This window comes from Hoplias malabaricus, chromosome X2 (assembly GCF_029633855.1).
Source record: "Hoplias malabaricus isolate fHopMal1 chromosome X2, fHopMal1.hap1, whole genome shotgun sequence".
NCBI lineage: Eukaryota > Metazoa > Chordata > Actinopteri > Characiformes > Erythrinidae > Hoplias > Hoplias malabaricus.
Genome location: NC_089819.1, coordinates 52,918,040 through 52,942,502, shown reverse-complemented (window position 1 = coordinate 52,942,502; position 24,463 = coordinate 52,918,040). Strand labels below are relative to the sequence as shown.

General features: G+C 46.2%; 1 protein-coding gene across 1 annotated transcript; it reads left to right on the top strand.

The window, feature by feature from the left end:
• The first annotated feature begins 345 nt into the window (after positions 1-345).
• Positions 346-23,990, top strand: LOC136676971 (E3 ubiquitin-protein ligase RNF166). Its single transcript, XM_066654296.1, has 6 exons — positions 346-787; positions 18,037-18,193; positions 18,496-18,608; positions 21,437-21,551; positions 22,062-22,169; positions 22,276-23,990. The coding sequence occupies exons 1-6, from the start codon at positions 615-617 to the stop codon at positions 22,339-22,341; spliced, it is 732 nt and encodes a 243-aa protein (XP_066510393.1). The 5' UTR covers positions 346-614; the 3' UTR covers positions 22,342-23,990.
• Positions 23,991-24,463: the final 473 nt, after the last annotated feature.

The window sequence follows — 24,463 nt, the reverse complement described above, 5'->3', positions numbered from 1 at the left end:
CGGCAAATTAAATACAAATAACATAAGGCGACTTTTGTCGAAGGGTTTTGTGAGTCTATTGTCTGCGAATTTGTTGCCAAGCATTGTGGGAGTGTAGTTTTTAAGCGGTCTTTTCCATTGAAAGTCAAATGTGGGAAAACTACGTTACCCAGTGTGCACTTCGCGTTGATCCGCGTCGAGGGGGTTATTTGTACAATTTCGTTGTTAATTTAAACCCATAGATGCGAAATAGACATTGTCAGCACTTTCTGGCTCAGATAAATGATACGAAAAATGGAAAGACCAAGATTAGTTTGTCACAGCGTCTATTGTCTGTAAAATACTAGCCGGGGATTTGGGGAGTGTAGTTTTTTTAGTGTCTTTTGCCGTTAAATGTGACGTGCGGAGAAACTACATTGCCCAGAATGCACCTCGTGCGAAGGGGCTCCGAGGCGTTTGGTTAAAGCTCCGTTGTAATGTTTACTTCTCGGATATAACGGCGTGTGGTGCTGATGGGGGGCTGATGCGATTTTTAATGCCCCTTGACTCTCTTTTCTGCCACGAATATTTTCTTAAAACGCAGCGGGGTTTTGCGCTGAGGGTGGAATAAGGCCGTGGGACAAAGATCTGCGTTCATGATGGCGATGTTCCGCAGTTTCGTCTCGGCCGCCCAGCTGAGGCAGCAGCAGCAGCAGCAGGGGCAGCAGAACGGGGCAGTTGGAGGGGACAGTCTGGAGAGCCAGTTCTCTTGCCCCATTTGCCTGGAGGTCTACCACAAACCCGTCAGCATCGCGAGCTGCGCTCATACGTGAGTTATATATTTATACATTTTAATTAAAACCCTTAACTGACAACTGACAGCTGCCAATCTATTCAGGGGCCAGCCACTAAGTGGTCCTCGTCCTCACCACCAGCTGCCACTGTTGTAAGAGGCAGCCGCCACTGGCTCCCTGCCACTATTGTGCCAATGGCAGCTCTCTGTTTACAGTGGCAGCTGCCATTTATGGTAAGTAGTTTTTGCCACTGATCGACCACCACCAGTGAGTCAATACCAGCTGCCATTATTAGTCAGTGGTGTGAAGGAGAAGCCAGTGGCAGATGTTACTTGCTCATCACCAGCTGTCACTTTTGGTTAGTGGCAGCTAACACTGGCTGACTACCACTACAACCTAGTAGGAGTAGCAGTGGCAGCTATTTCTCTTACTAACATGAATGAGCTGCCACCAATAGCATGAGTCAGTTGCAGCTGTCTTTATCTTTCAGTGGTAATGTCTGTTTGTCTGTGGCACCTACCCCCGCTGCACTGCCAGCCACAGTTATTGGTCAGTGACATCTGTCAGTGCTGCCAGAATCAGTTTAATGTGAACTGGAACGATGGAACAGAAAGGAAAAGCATCAAAGCATCACCCTGTTGTTTCACGTGTGAATAATTTAAATCCACGAATTCTGGATTGCTGTCAGCTGTTGCTGGACGTGAAGAACTGGACCAGCCAACAATGGCTAACTTGCTCTTTATTCTGTCAAAAGTGGCTCTAACTTCATAGCTCTGAAGGTCTAAGTGGAGCTCTGCTGCTGCTGCTGTTTCCTTTGTTGCCTTCAAGCCAACACTAACACAGCAGTGCTGCTCCTTTGTTACTGTAGCTCATCTATCTGCCTGTCAGAGCGCAGTTTCAGGGGCCTGAGAAGAGAAACGGGTTTTCAGGAGGTTGTACACTGACCTTTTCAGCTGTTTTTCAGACCTGTGAAGGTTTGTTATTGATGCCGTTTTGGCCTCAGTGCGGCTGATGCATGTCGAGAGATGCTCGATGGGGTTGCGGAGTGTAAGGAAGGGGGAGGAAAAAAAGAACAAAGCAAGCAAAGTGTGTGTGGGATGCTGCGTTTCGTTTGATGAGCCTGCGTCCTGTGTCTGCGTCTAAGATAACGTGGACAGCAGGCAAAGTGAAAGTGAGGTGACTGTTGCGCAGGATTAGGTAAAAAGAGGAAGGGGATTTCCTGCAGTCGGGCTGGAGGACGGACACTTTGTTTACACAGCTGCCGACCCTCCGTCACACTGCGGTGCTCATTGATTACCTGACATTTATTTGTTAATTTTTATCTCATATGCTTCAGATATGGGGCATTGTTTCTTCTACACCTTGTATTTTTATTGTACGTTTACGCTCATGGCTTTTGTTTTGTTTTGATATTTTGGCATTAATTTTCATGTCACTGTTTTCCAACCTCTTTGTGCATTGGAAGTAAACGGGCAGTTTCATGCCTTTTAGACATATGCAAATGTCCTTTGTTCTGATTTGCTAAAACACTCCTTATAACCTCAGCATGAATTGGTGACTAATTGTACATTTATTAATTGTACATTTTACCACGATTACGATTAATGAACGATTGTTTTGTTGTTGTGTTTGTGACCCTCACAGTTCAGTGACGAGGCCTGTGCTGTAAATATGCTCCAGTGTTAAAGCTGGGGTAGTGTTTCTAATGTCGCTGGAAGCTTGTTCCTCTCTCGTTTTCTGAGCTCTGTTTATATTTGGTGTGTGATTGTGCTTTGGCTGAAACTGTTTTTACTCAGTGTTTACGTTTGACGTCGTTTAGTTCAGTGTCATCTTTATTAAAGTCAAAACGCAACACGTCCAAACCACAGACGCTGTACGAGCTCGAGTCGCTCGGTCGGCCTCGGCGTTTAGGTTCTCCTCCATGTGGCAGATAGGGGGCGGAGTCACGTGACTACAGCTTGGTAGCGTGGTTTTAAAGGGACAGTACATGAACACACAGTGGGGACATCACAGAATAAAAATAATCGATATAATTGATATAGACTATGATGTAATTGATACAGATCTATGATATAGATTATTGATTAGAAGTTCTGAATGTCAGTTCCAATTATTTTTTGATTACTTTTACATGAATAATGGTGTGCTAAACGTATATAATATAAAAGCAGCACTGAAGCTGATTCATCAACTGCGCTCTAATTGTGCGTTTGTTTCTGTGTCACACAGAGGTTTCTTCAGTCAGATGATGAAGAGGTCCTCATTTAACACCTCACATCTGACCTCGCTTTTACAACATTTTGATGAATAAGGGCCACTCTGTGCAAAACAGGAAGCTTGGTTTTCATGCACCTTCCTTTCGCAAACGCTTCACAGTCTGTTTTTGATGGGGACACACACACACGTTATTTTTGTACAGATTTATTTGAAGATTAATAAGAGTAACACTAGGCAACAGAGTTATCTGTTCCCCTGCAGCACTCAGTACTATAGGCATGATTTGGAGTGGCATTTGTGATCCAGAAATAATCCTCCAAACTCTGTACCAGCGTTTACTAATGTTCTTGTGGCTAAATGCAGTCAAATACTCACAGAAATGTTCTAACGTCTGGTCTAACATGTAGCTTTCTTAGAAAATGTATCGATATAGACTTTTATTCCTGAAGAAACATGTACTGAGTTGGTGTCCACCATAAATTGTCCATGTAGCGTATGGTCAAGTGGATTGCAGCTGTAAATGTTTGTCATACACTTCAAAAGGTAGTGAATCTGACCTTTTTTTTTTTTTCAGTTCGTAGCCCTGTGTTGTGCTACTGATGGGTCAATGAGACTAATCTAGGTTTGTATTTCGTGCCAAAGTCGTGTATCTATCTGTAGTGCAGAGCCTGTGCTGTTCATCAGATGATGTGTAAAACAAAGTCTAACAGTTGTATATGACGTGACGTGGGTTGTGAAATGTACGTTATTGCTTTGCTGCTGTCCGTTTTTCAGCAGGAGTTCCTCTGCGGTGTTGCGGTGCTGTTTTGGCTTCCCTTTTTAAAGGTCCTACATTCTCTTGTGTGCTGTTTGAGGAGCTGAAGTGTTTATAACAGAGCGGCGGAAAGCGTCAGACCTCTGAGCTGAGTCCGAGATGATCACCATCACCCACGTCCTGCTCGACAAGCCATCGCTGCCCTTTAGGAGGATGAATTTTTAACCAGTACAAACAGAAGGAGCTCATACAGATGAGGGGCTTTGTTGGGGTGTTGTGAACGACTTCTTTTTCTGCACAGATGTAGGGTTTGGTTTCTGTCTTTATCTCTTTCAGAAGAGATGTCACTCGTGTGGGTTGAGGGTCAGACCAGGCAGAAGCCCTCATGGTTTCCTTTATGGTTTCCCAAGAGAAAGACAGAGAGCAGAGAGATAAAGAGAGTGCACGCACAAGGCGGAGGATATATTTTTTTTTTGTTCCGAAATCTCAAATGGCTCCCTCTTTCAACATAAAAGGGGCCATGGTCTAGTCAAAGAATTATTACCTGGTGCTGATCCGTAACAGCGGTTCAGTAATGAACCCAGACATCATGTGGACATGAGTTTTGTTTACTTAATATGCTCATCGTGTCCTGGGGGACCTAACTTTTCACAACACGCTAATTTAATGCTAATATGTAGGTCACTTTTAAAGGCTAAGCACGTCTTAATGGACTTCCATGAATATTCCACATTATTGTAGTTACTGACAGATATAAGTATGAATTAAAATGAAAATAGCAGCTTAATTCCCTTTAAAACTGACAATTTTATTAAATTGACGGAAAAACCCGAGCTCTCTACGGAGATTCTTGAACGCGACCGTGACGTCACTGGTGGACAACAGCTGAACAACGCCGCGGTAAAACACCGTTATGACTGACTGTTATGACAGTATCTAGCTAAATAACCAACATTATTCATGACAATAGCCTAGCAATAAGCTAAACTCAAATGTAGAGGTACCGTTATTCTTGTAAATGTGATCGAAGTCGAACTCGAATTCATCCGACACTATAAACCTCCGTAATGCAGCCGAGTATAATCTGAGCCACCGAGTTTAGCGAGTCAAGCTAACGTTAACTAACACCAACTAAAACAGGCGAAGTGAGTGTCCTTACCCTGTTTACCTCCATGTTACAGAGGCTCTTGAACACCTTTCGTTGGTGTCCTTACATGCCCATATTGTTGGAAAAGCGCCAGTGAAATGAGCTACAGATAACGGAGTGAGCGGATGGTCCTTTCCAAAGTGCCCGTTTAAAGTGGACAAATTGAGTCCATTTTCTGGATATTTTGGGATCTTTGGGCCATTTGTTCACAGATGTCCCACTGTACATTGAATGATTGCAGCCAAAAACAACACACCTTTTCCTCATTTTGCATTAAATTCAGTGCAGCTTCTAGAGTTGTTGTCCACCATCTACGTCACAGACAAGACGCCTATTAGAGTTTCCCAACACCGTTGTGAGTGGCAACGGTCTTTTAAACCTTATTCCTTCAATTAGTAAGAAATAACATGTTTTCTGACTCTCAATAAACACAAGTTAGGAACTCAACCACTGTATTTATTTGTTTGACACTTTCATAGAGCTGCTGCTTAGCCTTTAATGGTCTAAATGATATGTTCTTACAGGACAGCAAGCTTTCAGACAGACTGCAGTACACTACAGGACCTGTAGGGGCCTTAAGCCTTGTGTGGATTTTCAACACAACAGAAGAAACCATTAGTCTCCTTTACAGTTCAAGCGACAGTCATTGTATGGCTCAACACACTTGCAGGAGAAGGCTAACTTCCAATTAGTCAGTTAAAGGTGATGTCCATGATTCACCTTTATTTGTAATCCATTAACATTTTTATAAAATTCAGAGGATATTTCCTCACTATTCCTGTCTGTTTGCGTGGTGGAAAAATGGTCCTGTGTTTGTATGCAGCCCTGGCTCTGTAAGTGGGATACAAACTGAATGCCTCGCTCCAAAACGCCTCAGGTGTTCTCTCTCTGCGTCGGTAGCTCAGGCTTGGTCAAGAGATGGCATCTGGAGGTGTTTGGACAGTGTAAAGACCTCAGAATGTTGTACGAAGTATGAAAAAAGAGAGCATCTTGCTCTATTCCTGTTCCATAGGTTGCCTTTAACAGAAGCCTGTTGAACATTTGCATGAGTGGAAGATGAAGGCAGCATGTCGATCCCTACATATAAGTCACTGTAAATGATTGGCAAGTGAGCACAGTGCCACCTAGTGAAGGGAGTTGTTGCAGGACTGAGGTCCAGCACGGTGGACCTTTTTTTAAAAATACTTCAGATGTGTTTTCTATTGAAAATCAAGACATATTAAATTCTGATAATCATTGTTATCATGTTATTGCTCAGCCCTAGCAGAGTACTTCCCTGGGCCAGTTCTGAGAGAAATCCTACTCTTTGATCTCCCCCTTGGAGGCTTCCCCTCATCCCTTCATCCCGAGCTGTACATTCCCAGCCTCCAGAAAGAGATCAGGCCCACAGCTCGCAGACCTGCACATCAAACGCCTTCTTTTCACCATCGCCAAGGTTAAAAAATACATGACGTCCCAGCACTGAGAGCGCACACAGGAGACACACACACACACACACATTGGTCTCACACTCATCCTCTCATTACTAGAAGACCGTATCAGGGACAGAGATACATCACAGGCTCATTACAGCTTCATTTTTAATGAGACAAGCAGACGATTCTCAGTGTGAGCCTTTGTCTGTGGTTCTCTGGTGTTAAAACACACATTCACACACACACGCAGTAAACAACACGCCAGGCTCTCCTGGCTGTGTCATTTCAGGACAACTCTGTACAGGAGAGTCTATATATAGAAGAAGCCTGAGGGAGTGAGACTGTGCTTTAAAGCTTTAACCGAGGCTCCTTCAGCTGGAGCTTGTTCTGAGGTGCTGGAACCTTTCAGTAAAGATGGAGAGGTTGGAGCATCTGAGGCATGAATAAAGACCTTCCAGGAATTCTGTGCGTGTGTGCATGCGTGTGTACATGTGCGTGCATGTGTTCATGGGTCTGTGTGTGCATTTGTGTGTGTGCTTCCCTTGTGTGCAACTGGTGAAAGTGAATCTTAAATATGTTTTCTTTGACATCGCAGGATCTGTTCAGTTTTATGTGAAGCACCTGATGAAGGACTGATCACGTATAAAGGACCGATATTGGACAGTAATAGTAAATGTTGGATGGGCAGGTGTCCACAAACTTTTGACCATTACGTTCTGTAGGCTCTGTTTCTTACTTTAATCATGTCTTCTTGAGAACGCAGAATTTAATCAATTAATTCTGTCCACTTTAGTAGCTTTGTGTCTGCCCCCCCCCCCCACACTGGAGAGAGAGAGGGAGAGAGAGAAAGGGGGAGAGTGAGAGAGAAAGGCGGAGAGTGAGAGAGAAAGGGGAGAGGGAGAGAGAGAGAGAGAGAGAAAGGGGAGAGAGAGAGAGAGAGAGAAAGGGGGAGAGAGAGAGAAAGGGGGAGAGAGAAAGGGGAGAGAGAGGGGGAGAGAGAAAGGGGAGAGAGAGAGGGAGAGAGAGAGAGAGAGAAAGGGGAGAGAGAGAAAGGGGGGAGAGAGAGAGAAAGGGGAGAGAGAGAGAGAGAGAGAGAAAGGGGAGAGAGAGAGAGAGGGGAGAGAGAGAGAGAGAGAGAGAGAAAGGGGAGAGAGAGAGAGAGAGAAAGGGGAGAGAGAGAGAGAGAAAGGGGAGGGGGAGAGAGAGAGAGAGAGAGAGAAAGGGGGGAGAGAGAGAGAAAGGGGAGAGAGAGAGAGAGAGAGAGACTGTACCCCACATTCTCATTTTGAACAGTGCGATCTCTCTAGAGATCCAGCTGCTTCTGTCAGCTCCATGGTGTCCCCACAGGTCCTCAGGAGGAACTACACTCTACAAACTGGCCAGATATTCTAATTAAAGACACTCTGCTTTGGGCCAACATGGCGATTCAGGATTTTCCATTGTTTGTACAATATGTCCAAGCGTTTCTGAAATTGTGGGGATCGTATCCAGGAGTTCGTTCCAACTTTACTTTTACTCTGAGAAGGCTTCACACTAAATGTTGGAACGTTGCTCTGAGGAACGTTAGTGAGATCAGGTGCTGATGCTGGATGATTATTTGGAGAAACACTAATTAATCTCCAAAGCGTTGTAGGGAACTCCATCGTTTCAGGGTCCACTGCTCCATAGCCCAGTACTGGGGGGCTATACCCTTCCAGACAACACTTGGCATTGAGCGTGGTGACCTTGGGCTCTTAAGTAAGGCTGCGTCAGAAGGTCTTATTATAGTGGTCTATGCTTTTCTATGGATATTATGTGCTGAGAAGTGTGAGTATATTATAGAACAATTCTTTCAAGTGGGCGGCACGGTGGCGCAGCAGGTAGGTGTCGCAGTCACACAGCTCCAGGGACCTGGAGGTTGTGGGTTCGATTCCCGATCTGGGTGACTGTCTGTGAGGAGTGTGGTGTGTTCTCCCTGTGTCTGTGTGGGTTTACTCCGGGTGACTGTCTGTGAGGAGTGTGGTGTGTTCTCCCTGTGTCTGCGTGGGTTTCCTCCGGGTGCTCCGGTTTCCTCCCACAGTCCAAAAAACACACGTTGGTAGGTGGATTGGCAACTCAAATGTGTCCGTAGGTGTGAGTGTGTGGGTTGCCCTGTGAAGGACTGGCGCCCCCTCCAGGATGTATTCCCGCCTTGCGCCCAATGATTCCAGGTAGGCTCTGGTCCCACCGCTACCCTGAACTGGATAAGGGTTACAGATAATGAATGAATGGAGTTCTTTCAAGTTATTACTTCCCAGATTCATTTAGAAACACTTATGTGCTGTCTATGAAATCATGGTTAGTTTGGTAGGATGTAGATGTTCTCATTATATTCCTTATGCCTTCATTCATTCATCTTCTGTGTCTAGTTCATCAAGATCAGGGTTGCAGTGTGTCCAGTGCCATTCCATCACAGGGCATCACACACTTATCCAGTCACTGACACTGACACCTGTGGACAATGTCACACTGCCTCTCCCGCTACCAACTTGTGTTTTTTGGCTGTGGGAGGAAACCCACACAGACACAGGGAGAACACACTCCACTCCTCAAAACAGTGACCCGAAGCAAGGATGGATCCCAGGAGCCTGGAGCCTGCAGTGGGACTGTAACCCCCCGATTAAAACAATGATCATTTTAATTTTGGAGCAGATGTCTGTAGCTAACGGAGCATGAGGACGGTCACACGCCATTTGAAACATCAGTGAAATCCAAAGCTTATCGATCTTTTAAAATTTGATTCGCATAGTGCTGTTTACACCTGATGATATGGTGAAGCGGCTTTACAGAATTCCTGTAATCTGGAATCACACAATTCTGGAACTATGTGACGATATCAATACAATTCCGATCTCATCATTCACCCCCAGCACTGAGGCTCTCTACCTGCCGTGGGACGCACACGAGGTTCCATTGTGAAATCTGTTGTAAAGACCTGCGTTAATCCTAATCCCACCAAACCCAAGCCCCCATCTGCTCGTCTGGGCGAGGTGCAGTGGTGGGGGGAGGGAGGTAGGGCACTTTGCCTAAATCTCTCACCTGCTTTGTGTGTTTGTAAACCTTCGCTTTAAAGCGAGCTGAATTCGTATGAAGTAGCATTATCACGGCTACTCAGAGGAACAGGAGGCCTAGCCCCAGGGACTCACCCACTCTGTCTTTCATCTCCCTCTTTTCTTCCTCGTCTCTTCACCGCTTCCTCTCACTTTCTTCTCATCTTTTTGTCCTTCTCTTTCATACTTTGTTCTTTTTTGCTCTCCTTTTACATCTTTCTTTAAATCTCATTTTTTCACCCTCTCTTTGCCTTTATTTCTTTTTCTCTCCCTTCTTTTTTCACTCTGTTTTTATTTATTTCTCATTCATTCTCTCTGTTTACACTTAATTTAATTTCACTTCATTTCTCTCTGTCTCTGTCTCTCTCTCTCTGTTTCTCTCTGTCTGTCACCCTCTGTCTCTCTCTCTCTGTCTCTCTGTTTCTCTCTCTCTCTCTCTCTCTCTTTCTCTCTCTCACACTCTGTCTCTGTCTCTCTCTCTCTTTCTCTGTCCCTGTCCCTGTCTCTCTCTCTCTCTCTCTCTCTCTCTCTCTCTCTCTCTCTCTGTCTCTGTCTCTGACTCTCTCTCTGTCAGACACTTTGTTTTCTCTTTAGCCTGTTTTTCCTGTGTAGGAGTAGAAGCAGTGTTATGGCGAGGAATAACAGATGCTCTTTAGTCTCAGTAGAGGAGGATGAGGAAGATGAAGTGAATCAGTGAGGAGTTCCTTGTCTCCGTTTCCATGCTGAGGCTGCTCTAAAGCTGTGACCCACATAAAGATCCAATTACGTCTGAAAACGGCCAACTGTTCTCCAGCAGACTTAAGAGAACAGAAGAGATCCGCGCCTCATCCTCATCATCTCCTCCATCCTCCATCTCCTCACACTCATCTGAGAAGTGGAACAGCTTCACTCTCTCTCTCTCTCTCTCTCTCTCTCTCTCTCTCTCTCTCTCTCTCATATCACTCCTTTAAGCCTCTTTCTGTTCAGAACAACAGAACCTGTTCTTCACTGCAGCAGAGCATTCTCTTCTCCACGTCTGTTTTTCTTCTCTCTTGTATTTCTCTTTCTCTCCCCTCTTTAATCATTTTTACAAACTATCTTTGTCTTTCTCTCAGTTTTGCTCGTGGAGTAATTAATGAATAAAACGTAGGATAAAAAGAGCAACATAAATGTAATAAAATATAAATGAACATACCTCCGACGTATAATCGGTTTTTAAGGAATATTCAGTAATCATCGAGTTATTGCACAAACACATTGTCTTTGAACACAGCACTGAACTGCGCCCCCTTGTGGAGCAGTGTGTAACGTAAACCTCAAACAAAATAAATCCCTTTTGTATGAAGGCTGTTAATGATCTGAGCGTGGGCTGTGTTCTGGTGCTTAGACAGAGTTTATTTGACTTTGTTTTTACGGCGTGAAATCGTGCTGGTGATGAGTCTTCGTGTCCCTCCTTTTGTTCTAATTTCGTCCGTTTGAAAGCAGCACCGAGTTATTTTCAGACTCCGCGGAGGCCTCCCACTCCTTCCTGGGCCATTTTCTCAGTGTGTTTGTTCATTTTGTGTCATTAGAAGAGTAACACAGCCAAATTTAGTCGGGAACCCTGTTCTAGGTTCTAGAGCAAGAGGTGGATTATGTCTCTGAGTGTTCCTGCGTCAGGAAGGCGTACAGTAGGAAAGCCGCAGCAGCCTTCTGAATTATTCACCACTGCAAAATAAGATGGCAAAGCAGGAATCCTGTTATGTGTGGGGGGGTGGTGGTGGGGGGCAAAAGAAGGATTGTGAGAGAAAGAGAGAGGGAGAGAGAGAGAGAAGTAATTGGGTGAGAGAGAGAGAAAAAAGAAAGAAAGAAATAAAAAGGCGAGAAAGAAAGAAAGAAAGAATAAGGCGAGAGAGAGAGTGAGAGACAGAGAGAGAGAGTGAGAAACAGAGAGAGAGAGAGAGACACAGTGAGAGAGAGTGAGAGAGTGAGAGACAGAGAGAGTGAGAGACACAGAGTGAGAGAGAGTGAGAGTGAGAGACACAGAGTGAGAGAGAGTGAGAGACAGAGTGAGAGAGAGTGAGAAACACAGAGAGAGTGAGAGAGAGTGAGAGACACAGAGTGAGAGAGAGTGAGAGACAGAGTGAGAGAGAGTGAGACACAGAGAGAGTGAGAGACACAAAGAGAGAGAGTGAGAGACACAGAGAGAGAGTGAGAGACACAAAGAGAGAGAGTGAGAGACACAAAGAGAGAGAGACACAGAGAGAGAGAGAGACGGAGAGAGGGTAAATTAATGGGGTGAGAGAGAGTGAGAGACACAAAGAGAGAGAGTGAGAGACACAAAGAGAGAGAGACACAGAGAGACAGAGAGAGAGACGGAGAGAGGGTAAAGTAATGGGGTGAGAGAGAGAGAGAAAAAGAAAAAGAAAGAAATGGGCTAAGCCAGCGTTTAAAATGATGTTCAGACACAGACCCAAACACAGTGGTTTATTAAAGAAAGCCTTTTATTAAGTTCTTTTTGTCTGTCGCACAAAACGCCACTCACATCCGCTTGGTGCTAATTGCACTCTGTTTAATTTCGTTAAAGTGAAGCTTAACATGTTTTTGTTTTGTTTTTTGGATTTTGATTTGGGGTGATTTTAATAACCATTTTCTGTGTGCACATATGAATAGGATGAAAGCTCAGTTAGCACTAAATTAATCATCAGCGCATCAATGAACCTAACATGAATTAGCACGTGTGTCCGATACGGCAGAGGAAGAGCCAGATGCTGAGGTTTTGTAATTGATTTCTGGCTGAAAGTGACCACTGCCATAGGCCTGAGGGTGTGTGGAGTCCAGGGAGATAAATGTGACGCAGGGTGGCACCATCACCTCATCACACATCACACATCAACACCACCTCGTCTTCAATTCTCTGCTGAGGAAGTGACTTTGTAACTGCTCTGTAACTGTTTAATCCCAGTCAGAGGTGCAGTGGGCCCAGGACCTCGCGCTGGGCATCACACACTCACCCGATCATACACACACACACACACACACCTGTGGATGATTTCACACAGCCAACATGTGTTTATGGACGGTGAGATGAAACCAGGTCCCACAGAGAAGTCCCACCAACCTCTCTCTGTGAAACTAATGTTTTTCTGTTTATTCGGCTTTGAATATCCACTTACAGCAGCAATATTTAATATTATCACTGTCAGCAAAAACACATTGTGTTCAGCGATATTTAGGGACTGCCATTTTAATCACTGGGATTCAAACAAATCTCTTAATGATAAAACCAAACCACAGCCCATAGCTGCACCGTTGTGTTGCTCAATATGAGGCGCATATTATATGTAGCTAAAACACAAGAGCATAAGAACAACAAGGAGTGATGAACAGAAACAGCCCAAGGTTTTCTCAGGATACATTTTAAGTCTGTCGTATTTCAGAGCGTGTGTTTTTGTTTAAGCACTTCAGCTTGTTGTATTAACCTTTGTGTGTGTGTGAGTGACAGAGCAGTGCAGATGGCTCATTCCTGTCTCATCTCATTTCTCCTTCTCTGACATGAGCTGCACAGAGAATACTCCCTTCAAATCACTCTAGTGAAATTTAGAGGGGTGTTTTTGCCTGTCAACCGTTTCTCTTAAGGCCTCAGAATCACTGGGTGCTAGTCAGGAACATAGCCTGGAGGGGGTGCCAGTCCTTCACATGGCGACATTCACTCACACCTATGAACACTTTTGAGTCACCAATCCACCTACCAATGTGTGTTTTTTGGACCGTGGGAGGGAACCGGAGCACCTGGAGAAAACCCACGCAGACACAGAGAGAACACACCACACACCTCACAGACAGTCACCCGGAGGAAACCCACGCAGACACAGGGAGAACACACCACACTCCTCACAGACAGTCACCCGGAGAAAACCCACGTGGACACAGAGAGAACACACCCCACACTTCTCACAGTCACCCGGAGGAAACCCACGCAGACACAGGGAGAACACACCACACTCCTCACAGACAGTCACCCGGAGAAAACCCATGCAGACACAGAGAGAACACACCACACTCCTCACAGACAGTCACCCGGAGGAAACCCACGCAGACACAGGGAGAACACCCCACACTCCTCACAGACAGTCACCCGGAGAAAACCCACGCAGACACAGAGAGAACACACCACACTCCTCAAAGACAGTCACCCGGAGGAAACCCACGCTGACACAGGGAGAACACACCACACTCCTCACAGACAGTCACCCGGAGGAAACCCACGCTGACACAGGGAGAACACACCACACTCCCCACAGACAGTCACCCGGAGAAAACCCACGCAGACACAGAGAGAACACACCACACTCCTCACAGACAGTCACCCGGAGGAAACCCACGCTGACACAGGGAGAACACACCACACTCCTCACAGACAGTCACCCGAAGAAAACCCACGCAGACACAGGGAGAACACACTACACTCCTCACAGTCACCCGGAGGAAACCCACGTGGACACAGGGAGAACACCCCACACTCCTCACAGACAGTCACCCGGAGGAAACCCACGTGGACACAGGGAGAACACACCACACTCCTCACAGACAGTCACCCGGAGGAAACCCACGCTGACACAGGGAGAACACACCATACTCCTCACAGACAGTCACCCGGAGGAAACCCACGCAGACACAGGGAGAACACACCACACTCCTCACAGACAGTCACCCGGAGAAAACCCACGCAGACACAGGGAGAACACACCACACTCCTCACAGACAGTCACCTGGAGGAAACCCACGCAGACACAGAGAGAACACACCACACTCCTCACAGAAAGTCACCCGGAGGTAACCCACGCAGACACAGGGAGAACACACCACACTCCTCACAGACAGTCACCCATAGCGAGACTCGAGCACACAACCTCCAGGTCCCTAGAGCTGTGTGGCAGTTCCCTACCTCTGCAAATTTTTATAGGAAAGTCGCAGTGGAGTTTCTGAACAAAGGCGCACTCAATAGCCATCTCAGTCTTACGACTACAGAATGTTATTCATTAACTCTTACAGGTACTCAAAGATCAGTACAGGTCACTGTGCCCTGTCCTAGCCCTGGGTGTTGATTAGATTTCAATGTTTGAGAAAGAATAAAACCATCACTCCGATGTGGAACACATTACCGAAATCATCAAGCGTATTCATATTTAACTGAAGAGGCCTTACTCCCAGGTTTGTTGAGTTAGGCGTGTTCATGTGTGTCCCTCCCCTGTGCAGCGCTCTCTGAGAGCTGAGGGAAATTGGATTGCATTGATTATCTCTGTCTCCATCTCTTCTGTATGCGTTTGCCTTTGACTCGAGGAGTCATCTGAAGAGTGAGGATGACTCTGAAGTGTCTGAACGGAGGATGTTCAAAGCAACCGTGAATGAGAGAGAGAAAAAGGGGTCGAAAGAGAAACACAGAAGACTGAAATAACCTTCAGGATGTCTTTCCACACACACTATAAATTCCCGTTACCATTACGATTCACTTTCATGATCACTCTGGGACCGATCCTGAGCACTCTGTAATTATTGCCCCTCTATGGCCTCGGCTTTGGTGTGAAATTGATTGTGGGTCTTAACTTTACTCTCAAATTGGTCTTGGGTCATTAGCATGCCAGAGGGGAGTAAATGGGCTTGATGTTGGAATCGTTATGTTCAATACCTATGGCAGAAATGGCATTTGGTTTCCTAAGACTTCCTCTGACAGGTGACGAGATTTATGTGTAATTAAACCTTTGCAATATAATGGGTGGGTGGCACGGTGGTGCAGCAGGTAGGTGTGGCAGTCGCACAGTTCCAGGGACCTGGAGGTTGTGGGTTCGAGTCCTGCTCCGGGTGACTGTCAGTGAGGAGTGTGGTGTGTTCTCCCTGTGTCTGCGTGGGTTTCCTCCAGGTGACCGTCTGTGAGGAGTGTGGTGTGTTCTCTCTGTGTCTGCGTGGGTTTCCTCCGGGTGACCGTCTGTGAGGAGTGTGGTGTGTTCTCTCTGTGTCTGCGTGGGTTTCCTCCGGGTGACCGTCTGTGAGGAGTGTGGTGTGTTCTCTCTGTGTCTGCGTGGGTTTCCTCCGGGTGACCGTCTGTGAGGAGTGTGGTGTGTTCTCTCTGTGTCTGCGTGGGTTTCCTCCGGGTGACTGTCTGTGAGGAGTGTGTTGCCAAGGGTGTATTCCCACCTTGCGCCCAATGATTCCAGGTAGGCTCTGGACCCACCGCGACCCTGAACTGGATAATGGTTACAGACAATGAATGAATGAATGAATATCATGGGTTTTGTCAATGGGGAAGATGAATGCAGTGTTGCATCTTGTTCTAAGGTTCATGTGTTTTTTGCAGTTGTTTGTTCAGCGTAGTACGTAAACCTCCACACAACCAATGATGTTTTGATTCCCATTTTTGTACAGGAACAATGTGCTATCATTCATTCATTCATTATCTGTAACCCTTATCCAGTTCAGGGTCGCGGTGGGTCCAGAGCCTACCTGGAATCATTGGGCGCAAGCTGGGAATACACCCTGGAGGGGGCGCCAGTCCTTCACAGGGCAACACAGAAACATTCACTCACACACTCGGACACTTTTTTTGAGTCGCCAATCCACCTACCAACGTGTGTTTTTGGACTGTGGGAGGAAACCGGAGCACCCAGAGGAAACCCACGCAGACACAGGGAGAACACACCACACTCCTCACAGACAGTCACCCGGAGGAAACCCACGCGGACACAGGGAGAACACACCACACTCCTCACAGACAGTCACCCGGAGGAAACCCACGCGGACACGGGGAGAACACACCAACTCCTCACAGACAGTCACCCGGAGCGGGAATCAAACCCACAACCTCCAGGCCCCTGGAGCTGTGTGACTGCGACACTACCTGCTGCACCATGTGCTATCATTGCCTCAGAATTTAGCATGAGCTCAACTCTATATCGTGTTTCAAACTGTAAGTCACTCTTGTTAGAATAAGCAATGTCATGTTCGGTATCACGAGAGGAGGCCATATGACTGGGTTCTGCTTCTCATCCTTCTGCTTTTGCTGGACAGCTTCTCCTTTTAGCTCCAAGACGTATTTATTTAGCTACAAGTCTGGACCTCAACGTTGTGATGAATAGGGGTCGTAATAGGAATAGGGAGGAAATTAAGTGGTAGTGGGGTATTCAAAGGTCATCACAGGAAATGCTGGTAGAGGATAGAGATGGTGGATTTTATAATACAGTAGACTGAAAGGAGGGAGTGATTCAGACGGAGTCCTTCTCCTAAACATCGGTTATTCCTGAACTCAGTTACTGTTCTGTGAGCTGACGGACGCCTGTGTTACGCTTTCTTATCTCCCCAGGTAAAGACAGCTGTGGTGTCACCCGGGACTGAACTTGCAGTCGGCCAAAGTCAGGACCAGTCAGAGCTTTAGCCCGTAGTGTTTAGGCCCTCATGATTAACTTAGACAAGCCAGGCACAGTCAGAAACAACATTTTTATTTATTAGTTTTTTAGCCAAATTATTTACCAATGGCTTCATATATGCTTTTGAAACTTGACTGTGGCTTTTTGTTTTTGGGTTTGTAGGTTTGCCCTCAATTACAGAGAATTACCTGGTCTTGTCTGAGTGCAGAGAAGTACCCAGCAGTGTTTGACACATTGGAGGCACTGAAAAAGCAGGCTTCAGAATTTTAGTTTATTGCATATCTCCATTTAACTTTGCAGACCATCAAAAAGAGTGTAGCGTATTGTTCACATCTCTCTCTCTCACTCTCTGTCTGTCTCTGTCTCTCTCTAACTCTGTCTCTCTCTCTGTCTCTGTCTATCTCTCTCTCTCTCTCTGTCTCTCTCTAACTCTCTGTCTCTGTCTGTCTCTGTCTCTCTCTCTCTCTCTCTCTGTCTCTCTTTCTGTCTCTGTCTCTGTCTCTCTCTCTCTCTCTCTCTCTCTCTCTCTGTCTCTCTCTAACTCTCTGTCTCTCTTTCTGTCTCTCACACACAGAAAAAAAGTGAGCATGCCCTAACACACACACACAATCTGTCTCTCATATTCCCTTTGTCATCCCCTCCTTCTTCCTGTCCTTTCTTCCCTCACTTATCTCTCTCTCTCTCTCTCTCTTTCTCTTTCTTTTTCACTGGACACTGTACATATATATTTTGAGGACAGTGATAGAGGGGTCTGCGTTAGGTGCCAGCCCTGGAGTCGACAGGCCCATAAACCACAGCACAGGGCTGGCAGAAAAACCCGGAATGATTCACGGCTTCAACAATCCCATAAACCCCAGGCTCATCTGTCAGAGAGGGACAGGGCAGTGCTCTCTGCGCTGCTGCCCTCTCGCTGAGTCATGCCGACACGGAGAGCCTTGGCCAAGTGCTCCATGCCCTCGTGAAGCTCGAGCGCAGAGACTTGTCAGTCGGAGCAGCAAAGAGCTCGGCCCCTCTGGGCCTCAGAAATCTGCAAAGTGCTCCGCGCATCTGTGAAAACTCTGAAGGCCGCCAAAGTTCACAGAGCCATCCCTGGAGAAGGAATGCTGTATAAAGGGCTTGCTATTTTTCCAGGGCATTGTTTGTATTTAAATCCATTTGTAGTTTTACTATCACAGTTTAGCAACATGATAATTATCCACGAGGTTTAGCCTTTGGCTTTCAATGCCTTTTGGTGTTTTTATTGAAACCCAGTTGATGGATTTGAAATGGATAAATGCTGTTTTTGTTTGTGTATACATCTGCAGGTTTTGTGGAGACTGTCTTCAGCCATGTCTGCAGGTGACGTCCCCGCTCTGTCCCCTGTGCCGTATGCCTTTCGACCCAAAGAAAGTGGACAAGTCCTCCAGTGTGGAGAAACAGCTCTCCTCTTACAAAGCCCCCTGTCGTGGGTGCAGCAAAAAGGTGAGCATGCCCTAGCGCGCACACACACACACACACACACACACGTGGGTATTTGTTTAATTGGTGTATTGTTACATTAGGTCCCCACAAAGATCTCAGAGCACAGCATAATACAGGGCACTAACATGAGCAGAAGCCAACGAAAAGCTCAGTCAAACTACACCCCGTTAGCTCTAACGTCCTTGCCCTAGCACACACAGGGCCGAGAGTACTGCAGGGCCATGAAGGCTGTGTAATACACTGTAAAATTCATCAGGAATGAAAATTATCCTCTGTCTAATATCCATCTATTCCTCACACAGGTCACACTGGTCAAAATGAGATCTCATATTTCGTCTTGCACAAAGGTTCAGGAACAGATGGCCAACTGCCCAAAGTTCATGCCCGTGGTCCCCACTTCACAGCCTATCCCCAGGTGAGCATCGGAACGTCTTAAGAGTGAATGGGGAGCTTTACTTTGGCTCTACGCAACGTAGGGTAGTTTATCAAGGGTCTGTGACTTCAGTACTTTATCAACATTGAACCTGGTTATTCAGCTTGCGGTTTCTCTTGGTGGTCTGTAATTTGCCGTCATTCTTGGAGACCACTATGAGTGATCAGAAACGGCAGATTCATGTTGGATTATTATCACGACACGGTTATTGCTGTTAGACGATAAAAGCCATCACTAATTCATAACGCGTAATCCCTTACATTGCAGAATTCCTCTTTGGTGAATTGACCTAAAATAAGGCTTTTTTTTTACAGATGTCCCACCGAGTTTAGGTCGAACTATTTCTACAGTAACACACACCTTACTCCTACTTTTAAGTTTGTGTGTCGAAACCAAGAGAACGTTTAGCCATGCTGGGTGCGGTTGGGGTCCCTAGGCGTAAAGTGGAATGGCTGCTTTCTCCTGTGTCAGCTGAATATAGAGTGGCTGTGGAGTGTGTGTGTGTGTGTGTGTAGAGGGGCCTGCAGAGATTGTGTTGTTGTTCTTCTTTGTGCTGATACATTAAAGAGTATGCAGGCCTTTGGGGAGATGCTAGTTTTCTCCGCTGCGCTCAGCTCTCCCCGGGTCTGCACACACCCGGAGTTACAAACGGCTTTGAAATTCAAACTCAGAAAGTTTTCTGTTCTTCAGGCATGCTGTCAGACACGCTCTCTCTCTCTCTCACACACACACACACACACACACACACACACACACACACACACACACACAGAGTAATGACTCAAGAATCATGATAAACTAAAAATGTTGAAAGGCAGAGTTCCTTACTGTAACTGCAGGTCACTTAAAGGTGTCCTCTTTTGGACCCCGTCGTGAACACACAGTATGAATAATCTCCAGAGAAAACCAAAAAATTGAATGGGAGCAGCTGCACATGATGCTAGTCACAATGTCCACAATCGTCCTTTAACTAGAGGGGTATAAAACCCCAGTAAAAAACGCTGTGGAACTGTTTCCCTAATACCTTTTGAGCAAGTGAATGTTTGTGTGTTGTATTTACGACGATCAGTGAAGGTTTGGCCTGTTTCTGTTGATGCTCCCTTCACCTTCCTCATGCTGAGAGATGACAACAGGATTTTCTGTGCTTGTTTTGTTTAAATTTATACCCCAAGGAAAGCAGAACTCAGTAAAGTGCGTTCGTTAGTTCCTTAAGGCTTGATCTAAAATAAGTAACGGCATGTGACTTTCCATAGATGCTTGATGGGATCTTGAGCTTTGTTGGCTAGGGATACACATTGCACTACTGTGAATGTTATTTTTGTGGTTACATCCTAGTTAGTGTGTTCTCCCTGTGTCTGCGTGGGTTTCCTCCGGGTGACTGTCTGTGAGGAGTGTGGTGTGTTCTCCCTGTGTCTGCGTGGGTTTCCTCCGGGTGACTGTCTGTGAGGAGTGTGGTGTGTTCTCCCTGTGTCTGCGTGGGTTTCCTCCGGGTGACTGTCTGTGAGGAGTGTGGTGTGTTCTCTCTGTGTCTGCGTGGGTTTCCTCCGGGTGACTGTCTGTGAGGAGTGTGGTGTGTTCTCCCTGTGTCTGTGTGGGTTTCCTCCGGGTGACTGTCTGTGAGGAGTGTGGTGTGTTCTCCCTGTGTCTGCATGGGTTTCCTCCGGGTGCTCCGGTTTCCTCCCACAGTCCAAAAACACACGTTGGTAGGTGGATTGGCGACTCAAAAAGTGTCCGTGTGTCCGTGTGTCCGTGTGTCCGTGTGTGTGTGTGTGTGAGTGTGTGTTGCCCTGTGAAGGACTGGCGCCCCCTCCAGGGTGTATTCCCGCCTTGCGCCCAATGATTCCAGGTAGGCTCTGGACCCACCGCCACCCTGAACTGGATAAGGGTTACAGATAATGAATGAATGAATGGTTACATCATTTTTTTATATTCATCTCTGCATGCTGCACTTTGCCTACAGCTCCATGAGTTTCTTATCCATTCACCTCTGGTCATTTTAATGAACACAACAGGGTCAGTCCGGACTTCATTTCATGGGCAGATTCTTCTGGCCTACTTCAGGCAGGTACTGAGCTGGACAGGACCTGCGTGAAACCCAGTTAAATGAAGTCAATTTAAAGATCAATGCTTTCCTGGCAGTCTGATTCCTGGCTATGGAATGGCATGTGTTCCCATCCCGAATTCCCAGCGGATTCACAGTAATAATAACCAGACCACCCGCATTAGCAGGGTAATTAATAAGAGAATAAACTTACAGCTTGTGTTTACCACCATGGCAGTGGATCAGAATGAGATTTATTATGCCCTTGTGTTTCAGCAGCTGCTAACACATTTCCATACTCAGGCGAACTGATGCATGCTTCCTTTCTGTGCTAAGAGCTTTCTTCATCCAGGCCTTTAGAATCAGTTTTGTTCAGATCTGAAACTCAAACCTGAAAGTCCACCTTAAGCCCCACATTACAGCTGCATGGAAGTTATGCTCATAGTAAGAGGTGAGATATTACACCCCTCACAGATGGCATTCCCCATTTCTCAGTCTCCATTGAGTGAATATTTAGATTTTATTATGAGATGTGTGTTATTATGTAGTACACTACTGTAACCACTGCAGCTGGCCTTCTGTTTTGGTCAATAACGAATAATTATAATCCATTATGGACCGAGAAACCCTGCTTTCTTTGTGAAGCATCAGACGTTTTGGGACATGAGTTTCTGTAAAAAGTGTTTTTTTTTTTTTTTTGTGGAGCTGAGGGCAATTGGCTGATTCCTGCTGCAGGACGAAAAGCTGACTCTCTTTCCTTTGCTCGCAGCAATATTCCAAACAGATCCACATTCGTGTGCCCCTACTGTGGAGCTCGAAACCTGGACCAACAAGAGCTGGTGAAGCACTGCATGGAAAACCACCGCAACGACCCCAACAAAGTGGTGAGTGTGAAGATCGGCAGGTGATAAAACTGGAGGCTGTTAAGAAAGCTTTGTTCGGTCACTCGCTCTGAAGCTCGGGGTTTAAAACTCATACCGATTTTGGTTTGGGTGTGTGCCCCCCACCCCTACCTCCCGAATGATGAACAGCACTTCAGATGATTTGAAAATGACTGAGAAACCACCAGGAATAAATTGAAATGACATACCTGGCTTGAGTAATTCTGCCTAGAGCTTACGGAGGGGGGGGCTGCTGTACATCGTGAGTGAGATGGGTGGATGGAAACAGTTTCAGTGTCAGTGTTCCTACTGTGATTGGATGAATATTCCCTGTCATCCAGTATGTTCTGGAAGCCCAGTCATACACCGCTCGTATTGATCTGGGTTAGTGTACTATTGGACCGGTGTGGGTGTGTTTGGGGGGAGGTTGATTGTAAAGATGGTATGATGCTATTTTTCCCCCCTCATTCATGCACAGTGTTCTCTAAATGTTGTGTGTGATTCTTTGGCAAGGTGTGTCCAGTGTGTTCCGCCATGCCCTGGGGTGACCCCAGCTACAAGAGCTCCAACTTCCTGCAGCACCTCCTACACCGGCACAAGTTCTCCTATGACACATTTGTGGTGAGGAGCAACACACACACACACAGATATTTTCAGTTACTGTAACCATGAGTACTCAGTAATATACGCATTTTTGCATAACGTGTGTGTGTGTGTGTGTTTACAGGACTACAGTATTGATGAAGAGGCAGCACTGCAGGCAGCACTGGCCCTCTCTCTGTCCGAGAACTAAGACCCAGCAGCCTCCACCAGTCAGCATCCTCTCCCCAGTTTTTCCATCAATCAGCATCACCTCCTCCAGCTCCTCCTCCAATTCCAAGAAGCGCTCCCAAAATAGCATCTTCTCCTCAAAACCGCGTCCAAACCTTCTCCTCCAGTCAGCCTCGCCTCTCCAACATCCCACCATCTCCTCTACACCGTGGCCATATGAAGGAACTTCTCCTCTGTCCACCTCCAGCCCAAACATCCCACTTCCCTTTTTTCTCACTTTATTTCCTTTCAGTCTCAGTGTCTGTTCACTTCATCTCCCTCTTTGTCTTTGTCTCAGCAGCCAATGCACCAGGTAGCTGCTCCACCGGTCCTTAACCTGGGTCCAGTCACACATAGCTAGTCGAATTTTCTGGACAAGACTCTCCCGGGACATCTCCACTCCCTCCAGTGGACAGAGGCGGGACACCGTCACAAACTGCTGCAGTCAATAACGAATAGCATGACGTCACCACTTTCTTATCTTTGGAATATAACACAAAAAAAACATTGCATTTGTGGAGGAGAGTAAAAGGGACAGAGATCTTCACAGTGCCATTTAACTGCCACATCTTTCTCCATGTTCTTTCTGTACATTTCTCTCTCTCTCTCTTTCTCTCTCTCTCTCTAATGTTCAAACATGCACAGATTGTGGGCGCAAGCAGGAAAAGCCGGCACACATCTCACACGTTCTGCTGGATGGAAAGTGATATGACTGGGTTTGGACGATGTGTTTGTGTTGGCTGCAGTCGCTAAACTGGCACCGATGGCCTTGTGCCACAGCAACCCCATTATTACCATGGTGACCGATTTTGTGATGACTGCCTCATCTACGACTTACATTCAGCAGAGAGAGAGAGAGAGAGAGAGAGAGAGAGAGAGAGTCTCTCCAGACTGTACCTTTAATGTGAGCTGAAGGAAGCAAGTGTTAAGTGTCTCTAATGTAGGACAGTGTGGGTTTATCGTGTTGTGGGTGACTGGGGATGATTTTTCAGCTTCAGGCAATACCAGTACAGCACAGAGAGTATGAGCTGATTCAGTTTTCATCCCATTCCCCAAACACCATCATGAAGCGTTTTCGGTTCGTCCCTATACTCTCTCTCCCCCCCTTTTTTTAAATCGTCGTGGACACTTGCACTTCTCATGATTTTTCTACATGACTGAATTCTAGTACTGATGTTGTTTTATAGTTCTCCAACAGGATGCTAGTAACTGCATTTATCTTTCTCTCTGCTCTTAACTGGACACCTTGCTACAATATTTTTTACGAAGCATCAGATTAGAAGAAAAAATATATATATATTTTTGGAAAAACAGTTTCAGTTTCAAATGGTGCACTAATACCGAGGACGTACACGCATCAAACTCCTGAGGGTGTGTTGATATTAGTTTTACTTTCCTTTTTATGACCGATGGAAACGACAGACCGTGTGTATTCACGTAGCTCGACCACTAGGTGGCACTTGACCATAAGGGTTAGCATCATGGGAAGACAAGCATGAAACCACAGTCATTCAGGGCCTAGTTTCACATCTTTGTTTTTGTGTTTTAGAGCTTGCACGATGTGCTTCTAAAGCTTGTACAGCACTGTCCGCTTTCAGATGTGGACCAGGACATGAGTGTGGGAGGATTTCAGAGGTGTACATTAACACTGGGGGGGGGGGGGGGGGGGGGGGGCATGAGCTGATGGATTCTGAATGAGGGCACGGCAGACTTGGCCACAGGCGGCAAGGCCATTAGTTTCAGGCTCAAACCAGGATCAGTCAAAAAGGGAAAGCTGGAGTGGGAGGTGTTGGAAAATCGGCCTAAACTTGTGCAAGTCAGAGCTGCCCTTGCTTTTTCTTGTCGAAAGTGAGAACTCCTTTAAAATGGAACTGTAAGCAGCTCTGAATTTGAGTCCTGAGGGATAAGGGAACGTCTCAAACCGGTGTTTAAAACTAGCATTTATGTAACGTCCAGTGAATCTCATCCTGCTCTAATAAAAGTTAGAATGTACATCTCTGGTGCTGGTTAGCATCAACAATCTAGCACTAGCCTCAACTAGTCATCGGATACAGATTCCTCCAGTTGCTGTTGTCTACCCCACATCTTTAGCTTTTCACAATGCA